Raw genomic sequence first — 13,352 nt, 5'->3', positions numbered from 1 at the left:
AAATGTCCCTGAAAACCAGAAGTAGGTATTTCTGTGGAAGCATTTTAACTGTATGTGCTTTTTGTACTATTTGCCTTTCAGATGTTCCTATTTTTTCATCTTGTGTTCATGTCTGTTCACATTGTGTGCGGGTACATATCATGTAAGTGAGGACAGAAAATAATCTTAGCTGCTGTTCTTTAGGCAGTGACTACCCTGGCTCACTAATAAATAATAATAATATCTTTCACTAACTCGGACCTCAGGAAGACTAAGCTGGCTGAGTAAGGCTCCGGTGGTTTGTCTACCCATCCCTGAGTCCCTGGCCCTGGGATTACAGGTACACCTCACCATGTCTGCCTTAAAGAAACAGAACAAAACAGACAAACAAACAAAACATGGGCTCTGGGAATTGAACTTGAATCCTTGGGAAGTCATTTTTCTGACTGAGCTATCTTGCCAAATGTTTTTGTTTTTCTTCCTCAGACAGTCTTGGTGTGACCCAGGCTGTCTTCGCATGTGCAGCTAACCTGCCTTTGCCTCCTGAGTGCTGCTATTATCGGCATGTGCCACCATATCTTGGAAAAGCACAGTGACCTTCAAAAGCCAGTTTCAAATAATTGTTGGACAGTTTATATAACTCCATTATCTTGCTTTTGGATTAAAAAAAAAGCATCACACAAACATTTTTACAGTAGCTGGTGACTGATATCTGATCGTCTCCACACCCAACTCCTAGTATTTTATTGCATTTTATTCTCTCTGATTTAATTTGATGTTGGAATTATCCTCAGTTAAAAGGGAGAAAGTTAGAGGCTCAAATAGATTGAGTATTTGTGAACAATTATTACACTCATACATAATATATTGATATAGCTGGCAGCTTTGGAGAAAGAGAAGTGTGTCCTGTGGAAGCATTTTAACATTCTGCAAATTTTGTGCTATTTGCCTTTTTAAAGCACTAGATGCTCTACTTAAAAGTAAAATTTAGAAATTGAGAAGAAAATTTCATGCTTTATAAAAGCCCATGTAAATACAGAAGAATTTATCCTGCTTATTTTTTTTTTTTAATTCAGAATGGATGGGGAGACTCTGCTCTGTGAGCTGTTCTGCAAGGCACATTTTGTAGGTCAAGTTCATATTATGTATATCAAGAAAGGTAAGAGAGAGAGAGAGAGAGAGAGAGCTATTTTACAGGTGATGATGACAAATAACAATGCTTCCATTATAAAATATCATCTTCTTATGGAAAACCACAGTGTGTGTGTATTTAGTAAGATCCTCAGAAGGAACAATGCAGAGAGCTCTGGGAATCTGCTGGAGCTGACTGAGCCCAGGAAGCACAACCACCCATTTACCTGTTGCGGGTAAGTGACCCATTCCTTTGTCTTTCTTGCCTTCTCCTTTAAGACCAGACACTAAAATAAAATAAAATGAAATAAAATAAAATAACAAAATAAGTTTCATCAAAGCAGTTACAGTGCAGACATAACATCAGAAAGGTTTTAGTTCAAGTTACCTATGTTTATAGATGAGAGAATCACCATCTAGTATTTGCTTAAAATCCCACCTGTTTTGCTCATTCAGTCATGAGTTATCACATATTTACCAAAGACAAATATGACTGAGACTGCTACTCAGCATCAGAGTTTGCTAGGTATTGTGAGTATGGGTGAGGCAGATATGAAAGACAGGAATTCAAACATGTAAGAAGTAATAATTGTTAACAGTGCTTTGATGGAGAATGGGAGTGTAGATGGCAGGGATCCCAATCTTATCTCAGCAATGTGGAAGTCTTTCTTGGGTGGACATGGTGAACTGAGATCTCAGAATGAACAATATCTGGGTAGGACCTATGTGGCTGAGGGCTGTTCTCCATACAGAAAATAGTGTGTGCCCAAGTCCTACATTACCTTTGAGCATCTATCTAAGAAATGAGCTGAAGGTCAAGGTGTTGGAGCAAAGAAAAAGAATGAGATGGACATTTTATGGAAGCTGCTGAAGATGAGGTGAGCAAGATCATGTGGGGCACATAAAGGACCTGGAATGCCATCCAAAGAGAAACAAGACATCACTGAATCATTTATGGGAGATAAGAGTTGGAATGATGGGGAAATACAATCAAGTGATGTAATCATCTATACACAAAGATCACTTAGGCTGACAAGGGGAGAATGAAACAACGGGAGAATTAGTGAGCTAGTTCAGAATGCTCCCTTGGTGGGAGAACAAATAAAGGGTGGTGTGCTGTGAATACGGTGGCAGACAGGTAGAGCCTGCTGTGATACTCAACATTCAAGCACAAGCACAAAGAGCCACAGGAAAAGTAAATAACATGATTAACATTTTGATCAAAGCACAAAAGATTGTGCATTGAAACATTGTTGCTAGGATTCTTTTGTTTTTTTTTGTTTTTTTTTTTTTGTTTTTTTTTTTTTTGAGACAGGGTTTCTCTGTGTAGTCTTGGTGGTCTTGGACTCGCTTTGTAGCTTCGAACTCACAGAGACTCACCTGCCTCTGCCTTCCTGAGTTCTAGGATTACAGGAGTGCATTCTTTAATTTTTTTTAACTTTTATTAATTACACTTTATTCAGTTTGTATCCCTCCCATAAGCCCCACCATCCTCCCCTCCTAATCTCACCTTCCCTCCCCCTTCTTCATGCATGCCCCTCCCCAAGTCCACTGATAGGGGAGGTCCTCCTCTCCTTCCTTCTGATCCTAGTCTATCAGATCTCATCAGGAGTGGCTGAGTTGTCATCTGTGGTGGTGAGGCTGCTTGTCCTCAGGGGGAGGTGATCAAAGAGCAGGCCAATCAGTTCATGTCAGAGACAGTCCCTGTTCCCATTACTATGGAACCAACTTGGACACTAAACTGGGCTACATCTGTGCAGGGGTTCTAGGTTATCTCCATGCAAGGTACTTGGTTGGAGTATGAAACTCTGGGAAGACCCCTGTGTTCAAATTTTTTGGTTCCGTTGCTTTCCTCGTGGAGTTCCTGTCCTTTCCAGATCTTACTATTTCCCACTTCTTTAATAAGATTCCATGCACTCCGCCCAACAGTTGGCCATAAGTCTCAGCATCTGCTTTGATAGTCTGCAGGGCAGAGCCTTTCAGAGTCCCTCTGTGGCAGGTTCCTAACTTGTTTCCTGTTTTCTTTTTCTTCTATTGTCCATCCTCTTTGCCTTTCGGGATGGGGATTGAGCATTTTTGTCAGAGTCCTCCCTCTTGATTAGTTTCTATAGATGTACAGATTTTAGTAGGTTTATTTTATATTATATGTTTATATGAGTGAGTATATACCGTGTGTGTCTTTCTGCTCACTCAGGATGATCCTTTCCATGTGCATTCTTAAAGCACAATAATTCCCTCTTATAACACACAGAACAGACACCAGGAAGTGAACAGCCCACCTGTATTCCAGAGAGAGAGGGTACAGGCGAGTCCCATGCACAGCCTCACTAGAGGGCCATGCCGCAGGAAGCTCAGCATGCTTGGAAGCTTTGACAACCTGGGAGCAAAACATCAAACTCTTAGAGGAAGCCGGGCTTGCTCAGTAGTCGCTCTGTTGTAGAATATGCTCTGGGATCCGTGCTTCGGAAGTCGTTAGAAGACTGTCTAGCCAGGAAAGGTTTAGGTTGTACCGAGGAAACAAATGAACCCCATGATTTCAATGGCTTAATTTTAAAGGAAAGCTGATTTGTTTGTTTGTTTGTTTGTTTGTTAATCTCCGTATTTGATTATAAACACGTGGGGAGAGGGAACTCTGGACCACAGTTACTGAGGAATCTTAACCAGTGGGCTCTGAACCTCATTGTAGCTTTCCTCTTGGTAATCCATTAGGAATGGTGGCAGCGAGAATGGCACAGCTGGTGGGTGTGACAGCACTCCTTATGTGCTTTGGAAGAAAGTAATATTTGATTTTAGTTACAGTCTGTGTCAGAATCATGGTTCTACTCTGCATGAATTCAGGGCATCTGGGAATATGGAAAGTTTACATGCACACTTTAGGGGTGTTCATGTAGTTTCTGAGTGAGAAATAACTTTTAAAGACAAATCATTACTATTAACATTACTGTTAATATATATGAAATTTTAGAATTATGAATGTAAGTGACTATTTCAACTTGCTGCCACTCTCTGGCATCTGTGCCAGACGTCTTTGTTTATTCTGTAGCATAATAGCTAAAGTAGAAAACAATAGACTAATAATAATGACAAAAGAATTATTGGGCAGTTTCTGTGTGTCACATGCCACACAGAAGGCTGATGGACATTTTCACGCAGTGAAGACAGAACTGATAAGCATTCCCTTCAGCATAGGGAAGTGAGGATTCTTTCCTCCAGGACCTAGGTCACAATGGCGACATCACTGTGCCCTGCTGACTTCTGTGTATAAAACAGACAGTTGCTAGTGTATTCTGAACATTAAATGGGGTCATGAATCCAGCAGCTACTGCATTTGTTGGTCTAGAGTGGGTACTTAAGGATCTTAACTCTTTGTCATCCCATTACCTTTTGCTCTTTGCCCCCTCCCTTTCCTCATCTCCATTTGCAGAACCACAGAGCCACCAAGATGATGAGCAAATACAAGTTCAATACTTGTATTTCTGTAATAGTTGTACGTATTTTGTTGATTGCTGATCATCAATCAAAAGCTTCTTTTTACTAAAAGTCAATGTGTTAAACTTTATTACTTTAAGACCACAATTTCTGCTGATTTTGTTCATGGAGGAAAAAGTAATTTTCCTTCAGTTTCAGTTTCCATTCATCTCCATTGGTTGAATCAACTATATATTGAGAGGAAGGTAAGCAGACTTAGCAAATGAAAACAGGAAACACAGTTAAATTGAGTTTAAGACAAACAACAAATTTAGTGTAGCTCATTCCGTATGTGAGACAAGCCTGGCTTAGAGAGGCAGAGGGCACTTGAAAGAAATTCACAGCTAATACAGTAGATGGGCTTGACTTGAACTCATGATAGGGCTGACCCCTTCTGATCTCTCTAACCTTCCTTTTGCAAACCTAGGGTGCTATGGGACAGTTTAGGGTAGTGGACATGTGTCTAAGTCAGATGCATTCTATTTGATTCTTGAGCTGAATGTTGTAACCTAGATCTATCTAGATCTTCCCTCTACCCAAAGAAACTGATGAGACTTAGGTCACAGTTATTTGGAAGCATGAATTCTGGAGTCAGACTTGAACTTATTCCTTGGTCTGCCTTTATTTTTTTTAAATTGGTCTAGGTTATTAAAACTATTTGTACCTCAGTTTCTCCCCTCAGGGCTATGGTGAACAGCAAAATATGTTCTCTGTGTAGGATGCAACATCTGGCAGAGCTAGAGCTATCTGGCTATTTTAACTATATTTTAAATATGTGATGCTTAAGAGCATTGGTACTTAATAAGTAAAAACAATTTCTGCCATGTGACCGACTTATAGTTCTCAAAGCTGGATCTTATAAAATCTATATCAGTTGTCAAATATTTTGTTCTAAAACTATGCTATCATTATTTGTTTTATTTCCCATGGCTATTATTATACTATCTACAAATCACTGCTTCTTCAGTGACACTCGAAAAGAAGTAAATCAGTAATGATAATGATTACAGTAAAGTTCTGAGGTAGATTAAGCCACCCCAAGGCATGACATTTTGGCACATGGATTATTTCGAGGTAAAAGCTACTAAGAATTTACAGGCACAGGAAGTAGCCTTTTTGGAGATTCCATTATGTGACAAAACACACATATTTCCAAAGAATGGATTCTGTCATAAATCCCGTGTCTAGGAAGACTTTCAGAGCCATAAGGAATATGGATTGGCACTGAGTAGAGTCTTTACAAGTGACTCACCTTAAAGTAAGCCTTGTTTTCAGTTTGTGTCCCCATGCACTCCTCCCCACTGTGTGCCACCTCTAGAAGCTCAAATGACACATTCTTTGACTATATTACCTCTTCATAGCTTTATTGACCTCTCATTAAAACAGCATGTAAAACTCTGGATCTATTTGCCTCCTTGAGATTTTTATTTCATTTCTGTGAGGACATAAGCATACGGAGTGCTCCACTTCATTTCCCCTAACTTTTGTTAGCTCAGTGTGCAGGTCCCCAGGTACGGATGCCAAGAGTAGAGGAAATAAGACCTTTTGTTGGTAGGCTAGCTTCCATGTACTAAGCCTTCATGCTTGGACACAGTACGTATATTATTCTATATGCCCATCATATTAGAAAGATAAGATCTTTTATATAATATAAAACCAAAAGATCAGAGGTGGAACCATTAGCTCATGGCCACATGGCTTCTTAAAGAAGAGCCAAATGTGGTGGTTAATGTCTGCAAACCCAGCCTTCAGGTGGTTGAGGTCGAAGGATCATTATGAGCTCAGAATGAGCCGAGGCTACAAAGCCTGGAATACAATGTGAGACCCTGTTTCAAACAAATAAAAAAAATACAAACAAAATCAAATCTTAAACAAAAATTAATGCAATCGAACTCAACCAAACACAACACTAAACAAGAGAGCTGAACATTCATATCTGCCTGTAAAATAGCTCCCTTGAAAGTCATGGAAAGGATTTGATGCGAAAAACCAAGTTGATGACTTCCACGTATTTTATAGGATGGAAGGGTTAGAAACCAACAACTCCCAAGGAGACAGATAAAGAAACATTAATTGAGACCAGTGAGTCAAGATCTACCCATGGGTCTTACAATGGTAACTTATAATACATCTGTATTTTTCTCAACAACAGCCCTGGTGTTGGCGGCATGAGTAATAAGAGCCTAACTGTTAGAGTCTTAGTAAGCATTGCATTGCACAGTTCCCTCCTCTTGGAGAGGAAGTAAATATTTGCTTGAGGCCATTAAGGTGATAACAGACATAGATTTTAATCTCAGACAGCCACCTCCACAGCCTTTAGAACAGCTCAAACAGGTGAGGGGCTGTCTTCTCAAAGCACCTAGTGAAGAGCAAAAGGTAAATGGTCTCCTTGTCAGGACTATCATATACAGTAACCCACTGGTTCTCAAAGCCATACTCCCATTAGTTGCGCTTATCCTTTTTCTGTAGTTTGAAGAAACGGAGGCTTAGAGACTAGCCATTTCAAGGCATGCAGACCAGAAATCCAGGAGTAGTGTGTTTCCTGTCTGACTCCATAAGAGATCTGAGGTAGATTTGACTCAGAAAGTTAAATTTAGCAGGAGCTACCTTGCTGTTAGACACATCTTGGGTCATTCTTCCCTTGTCATTTCAATTTCTTGGGTTGAAGACCATATTTTCTTTATCTATATGTGAGGACAATCTATTCCCTCACTGGCTCCAGGAATGCTTTAAGATTCTAATCAATACCATAAAGGAAATGGGAAGCAACAGATTGCGATCAAAGAACAGAGTCTTCGCTCAACATGCTAAAGATATTGCAGAAAGGGCTCTCTGATATCATTCAGGCTCCAGGATCCAGAACACAGGAATTACAGCATTCCTTAGCTGGCCTCACGCTTTTGGGGTGAGGAGACCAAAGGCAGCTTAAAAATATCTATAGCATACAACTCACCGGTCTCCTGAGCAGGATGAATGACTTCAAAGAACTTAAACAGCCAGGAAGATTAGCGGTGAGGTCAGAGTAGCGGGATTTATGAGTTCTTAGTGAAAGATACAGGCAGTGGGGATAGGGAAAGACTTGATAACTCTGCTTTAAATCCTCTGGAAGAAAAAAAAAAGAATAATAATCCTCCCAAAAAGTCTGGGCACTGAAAGAAGATCATCTCTATCAGAGAAAAATGCCTGTGTGATAAGCTGAATAGAATCCGTGAGCTGAATGACAAAGCAGCGATTCAGTAAGAGATGGGAAAACTTTCCTGAGAGTAATTAATGTGTGGAGGGAATAGTACAGCAGGAAGGAGGTGATGAGTTCCCCTTCCTGTCCTGGTCATCTTTGGGCACAATATTACCTGGCTCACAGCCAGCTGGAGTCTTCTTAAGACGTGGCCAGGTTGAGGTCAAGGTTGGCAGGCACTTAGAGCTCGAGTGTCATGCCAGCTAACTGCCCATGTGCACAAAGCTTGTGAAATGAGGAAAGATGTCAAGTTTTAAAAAGTTAAGGGGGAAAATAAAAGGAGAGTTTTTTTTTTTTTTTTTTTTTACATATAAACTACATAGACAAATTTCAGGGCTCATGGCCGCTGTGAGGGACAAAACCACTCAGTGAAGTGAAGTTGATTTTCCCAGACCCAGGACTGTCCCAGTATGCTAGCCAGGGCACAGGCCTGCAGGCCCGTCATGTTTTTTCTTTTGTCTTTTCTCTGGAGGAGAGTTTAAGTTCCAACTCCTGCATCCTGTTAAACACAACTCACAAAGTGAAATAAAAGTGAGAGAATGATCTTTAGGATTTACAGAAGCATCTTTAGGATTTACAGTTCTGCCTTTCACAAGGCTTCAGAAAGGGATCATGGTGACTGTGGTTCAACACTCCAAACAACAGCTAAATCCAGCATCTAATACTTACTGTTTTAGAAACAAATAAACCCACAAGTAGAGAACTAATAAAAAAAGAAAAGTGTTTATTTACAATTTTGGTGAGAAGTAGAGAGAGAAAAGCTCTCAGGGTCTTCCTACTTTTCCTATATCAAGAGTTGCAGTTCATTAAAAAAAAAAAAAGAACCAGGAGCCAGAAGATATACATATATAGACTCAGCTGCGAGAAGAGTTACCAGAACTCTTGTTTGTGTGTGTGGTGTGTGGTATGGTATGTATATGTATGTGTGGTGTGTGTGCATGTGGTATGTGTGTGTGTGTGGAACATGTTTAACTATGTCTTCTATCTCTCTCCACTTTGTATTTGAGACACAATCTCTCAGGGAATCTGCAGGGGCCCCCTGGGAGCCTATTGTTTCTCCCTTTCAGATTTTGAGTTACAGATACATATAGCCATGCCTAGCTTTTATGTGGGTTCTAGGGATCTGAAGTCGAAATCCTTATTCTTGCCCAGTAAGCACTTTACCCACTGAGCCATCTTCCCAGTCTCTATATTTAATTCTCTAAGGTCTCTACTGCAGCATCACATCCACCTGGTTCTAGAACATGGAGTTTTAAAGTCAGATGTGTCACCGGCTCACAGGGTTCTGAAGAGAAGTTGTGACTTTTGTCTATGACATGTCCCAGCATTAGTGTTTCCTCCTTCTCATTCATGCTGTCCTGTTCATCATAGCTACAGAGTAAGCAATGGTACTGCCTGAGCTGTCCTGAAAATTGTGTGTTATGACATTAGGGACCCTGCTGCTGTTGCCTCCATTACCAGAACCACTCACTGGCCCATCTTGAGATACCTTATCTCTTGGAACCCTGCTCATTGCAAGAGGGCTTATCCTCTTCTCAAAGGCCAGTTCCTATTTGCTCAGGAGTATTCTTTCCATTCCCCCAACTACTTTCTTCATCAAGTTCTTATACTCAACAGCAATCTCCCTGGTCTACCCCTTCCTTTGGCTAGGCTACACCAGAGCTCCTTAATAGGATTTTCTGAACTGTCAGCACACTTCTCATGCTTTGCCAGTTCCTTCCCAAGAAAACCCTAATAAAGGTTCTTGGCTGTCTTCCTTCCCTTCTCTTTGCCCCTGACTTCCTGGGTACATCACATGTGCATTCCTGCACATCTGTCCACACCTCCTGCTCTTACAGTGCCTGAAGTAAAGCTTTTCCTTCACGTCTGTTGTCTTTCTTTTCCCCATGGGTGGAAAGACTGGGCTCTTGCAAATGTCGTCCCTTCCAATCTTTAAACCAACATTTTCCTCCTCCTCCTAAAGTCATTCTTAAGGACATGCAAATATGCTATTTTTTTAATAAAACAAATACCCCCTTGCATTCTCACAGCTCTTTATCTCTTCCTTCTCCTTTACGGTGACAAATATCAGATGTGTTCTGTTACCCAGTCCTTCCATTCCTCTCCTTCTTCTACCTCAAACCACAATAATCCAGCATGACACCAGCACAGGTCTCAGGACTTCCAAGTGCCTAACTTTTCTCTCAAATAACATCTCAGCAACACTCAGTCCCATTAGTGGTCAGGCCTTTCTTTGGATACTCTGACCTTGACTTCTTCAACAACACAATCTCTTGATTTTTTTATTTTAGTAGGTGTTCATACTCAGCTCATACTGCTATTCCTCTTCATCTTACTCTCCCAACTTTGTGGGGCTCAGTCTTTAGATAACTCTTCTTTTTTCTCTATGCTTGGTTACTAGGTGATTTTCCCATGCCTTATGGCCTTAAGTGTTTTTCATGAGAATTTGAAAGATGATATAAATATATAGATAAACACTGGTATGTCTTTGGTCCTGAGCAGTCTTAACTTTACATTCTTTGTGAATCAGACACAGGTGCCATGATATGCATATAAAAGTCAGAGGACACCTCCAGTGTCTGTCCTTGCCTTCTATCTTTTCTATCTTGTTTGAAACAGGGTCTCTTGTTTTTTTTTTTTTTTGTCCCCCACTGAGCATGCTAAAGTAGGTGGCCACTGTGCTTCTGGGGATATTCCTGTATCTGCCTTCTATTTCTCTAGTGAAGAGCTGAGACTACAGATATGTGATATTGTGTTTAGCTTCACATGGGTTCCATAGATTCTGACTCAATCCTTGATGTTCAGCAAGTGCTGAACCCATTGATCCATTTCCATTGTCCCTATTGTCCTCTGTTGGTCCATGAACTCATGGTTCTCAGTTGAATTGTTGCCGAGATAATACTGTTCCAGACTGACTTTCTTGTTTCTTTTTTTGTGCCCTACAGGCATTTTCAGCCTGAAGCTATGTTCAATATAAATAACATCTCACTATCCTCTGCTCAAAGACTGGCAATGAATCTCTCCTGATTCAAAATAAAAACAGCTAATAGCCTCACAGCCCCCAATGACATGGTCCTGTTAGTTCTTTAATTCCTCTTATTGTCCTCCTGCCTCTGCTAATTCTCTTGCTTTGAACTCAACGGATGTTGACCTGACCAGAACCAGACCACCTCCCATGAATAATTTTAGGTGTGATGTGGGGGCAGAAGCCAGGACAATCATACTGATTTTAGGAAAGTTACCTTACAGGACTGCAGTGTGGGGGAAGCCATCGGGATCTGGGTCAACTGGATGCTTGTGCTCATTGTAGGAAGCCGACTTTGGAAACAATAACAGATTCCCAGGAGCATCTAGGATATGAGGCTATGAATGGGCTTTTGCTCCATTTGTGCAGATGGAAATGGATTTTCGCAGGGATATAAATTTTCAGCTCTATCTATCATGCATTTGATACCCATGAGACTGAGAGTTTTGTTGAGGAATGAGCCCATAGCTGCACAGAGCACCGTGTTCTCATGATCACAAGTTGTAGAATCCTGGCCTAATACTTCTAAGCAGTTCCTTTATTAAAATCTTAACTCCAGGGCAGAGAAGATGGCGTCAGTAAAGTGCTTGCTGCACAGCATGGAGACCTACGTTAGATCCCTAGAACCTAAGCAAAAGAGCCAGGACAGTAGTTCATGCCTGTAACTGGGGAAAGGATGTGCTGACTAGGCAATCTAGCCAGTTCTGTGAATTCCAGGTTTGCTGAAAAACCTATCTCAAAAATCTTGTCATGAGGAATTGAAGAAGACACTTTGCATCAACCTTTGTCCTCCATATATATGTGCACAGGCACATGCACCTATTCACAGATACACAGACACGCAGACACACACACACACACACACACACACACACACACACACACACACTTTCACTTCTTTAGTAATAAAGTGACTTTTTGGCCTACATGGTCTCAGATTGATTCAACCCACAGTGTTAAATTGCCAGAGAAGCCAAAGGAAAGAGGGTGAGTCAGCAAGCTTCATTCATGGTTGTTCTCTGATGTAGTCCATATCAGTTCCTCATGAATTAGTGGCTAAGAATCCAGTTTCTGGATCAGACATATTCAGTTAAAATTCTGTTCTACTTCTGTGACTTGGGGTGAGTGACCAAATCTCTCATAGCCTCCGTATTCCAATTTACAAAATGGGGACGATAAAAGTTCCATACTCTAGGAGGCTTCCTGTGCAGATGAAATAAGACAATTCACAAAAAACAAAGAATGTCTATTCTCCATAAGTGCTTCATGGAATCAGTTATTACTCTTACAATGTTTGACAGCACTGAGCTTTGGAGAGGCTTTTAAAGTCTACTTCCAGAGATGAAAGAAGACCCTTTGTAAAGCAGATTCTGGTATTAGCTGAGTTCATTCGTGGGGCAGGCAAAGAATTGACTATCCAGGAAAGACTACAGACTGAAATAAGAGAAAGACAGAGAGGTGGAAAGAGAGAAAAGGAATAAAGCCTTTGTTGAGGCAGGTTGACATGTCTTGCTGGAAGAGAGATGCAGGAGAAACTTGAAGCAGTAAAATTGATGGTACAAATGATTTATTAATAAATTTGCTTAGGAAATATTAAGATACACCATGTAGAGTTTAGCTAAAGGAGTACTGCCTTCAAAATGACTAGAGGAAAAGGAGTTTTCCTCTAGGATTATTAGAAACCACAGGAAAGAAAATTTGGGACCTCAAACATAAAAGTTTAGATTTTGTTCACTAAAATTGCTGACAATTAGGATCTACTCCGATAACAAAAGGAGACATGCCTGACTTACAAGGGGCCAAAGGACCTGTTCTCATATCAAAGAACACACCTATAAAAGGCAGCTCAAAGGGGATGGTACAGGATGACAACCGTGACTAAGCTTTTGTCTGCCATCAAGTCCTGGATTTCTCATCAGGAGGGCATAATTCTGCCAAGTGGGCAGGATGACCCTGGGTACCAGCTAGTTGAACAACACTAGTACACTTAAAATAATCATTCTGGCAATATTGTTGCTGTGTTCATCTCCTATTTGCCCAAATTCCAGGTTTGCAGCCTCCTATCTCTGTTTAAATTGTGTGACTTGGAGCCCAGACCTGAAAGAGATTTAAGGACGACAGTTGAAATTGGATGTGGAATACAAAACCTTAAGCCGAAACTGGCTTACTACTTAAGCCAGTAAAATATTCTGCTTGAATTCATTCTTTTTTGTCCCTTTGCCAGAAACAGTCAGACATTATTTTGTTTGAGAGTTTTTCCTTTGTCAATTTCCAAATGCTTGGAGTGATTTCTCACTGAGAAGGCATATTAATCTTATAACCATGTGGGTAGAAGAGGAATCCGAAAGTTGGTAGTCAGGGTCTGGGGAGGATGAACTAGGTTAGGCATTTTATAAGACCACTGGGTCTTCTCATCTTTCTTATCATCTTCCCCAGATATTTGTCCATGAGTGGGTCTTTTCCCACCTTTCACCCAGGAGAAGAGAAGTAGCCCTCTCAGGAAGCCTGTTTCTG

The 13,352-nt window shown here is 40.7% G+C and overlaps 1 protein-coding gene across 1 annotated transcript in view; it reads right to left on the bottom strand.

Annotated features, from left to right (window-relative positions):
- The window catches only part of Hhla1 (HERV-H LTR-associating 1), a 45,246-nt gene extending 41,778 nt beyond the window's left edge, over positions 1 to 3,468 (bottom strand). Inside the window, exons 1-2 of the mRNA XM_055626288.1 lie at positions 3,390 to 3,468; positions 1,338 to 1,397 (exon numbers count right to left, since the gene is read on the bottom strand). Coding sequence (XP_055482263.1) covers positions 1,338 to 1,397; positions 3,390 to 3,468 — 139 coding nt within the window. The remainder of the gene's footprint in view (positions 1 to 1,337; positions 1,398 to 3,389) is intronic.
- Between the last annotated feature and the right edge of the window lie 9,884 nt (positions 3,469 to 13,352).

Source organism: Psammomys obesus, unplaced genomic scaffold (genome assembly GCF_907164565.1).
Source record: "Psammomys obesus unplaced genomic scaffold, mPsaObe1.curated_primary_1811, whole genome shotgun sequence".
NCBI classification, from domain to species: domain Eukaryota; kingdom Metazoa; phylum Chordata; class Mammalia; order Rodentia; family Muridae; genus Psammomys; species Psammomys obesus.
This window is presented reverse-complemented; position numbering and strand designations above follow the sequence as displayed.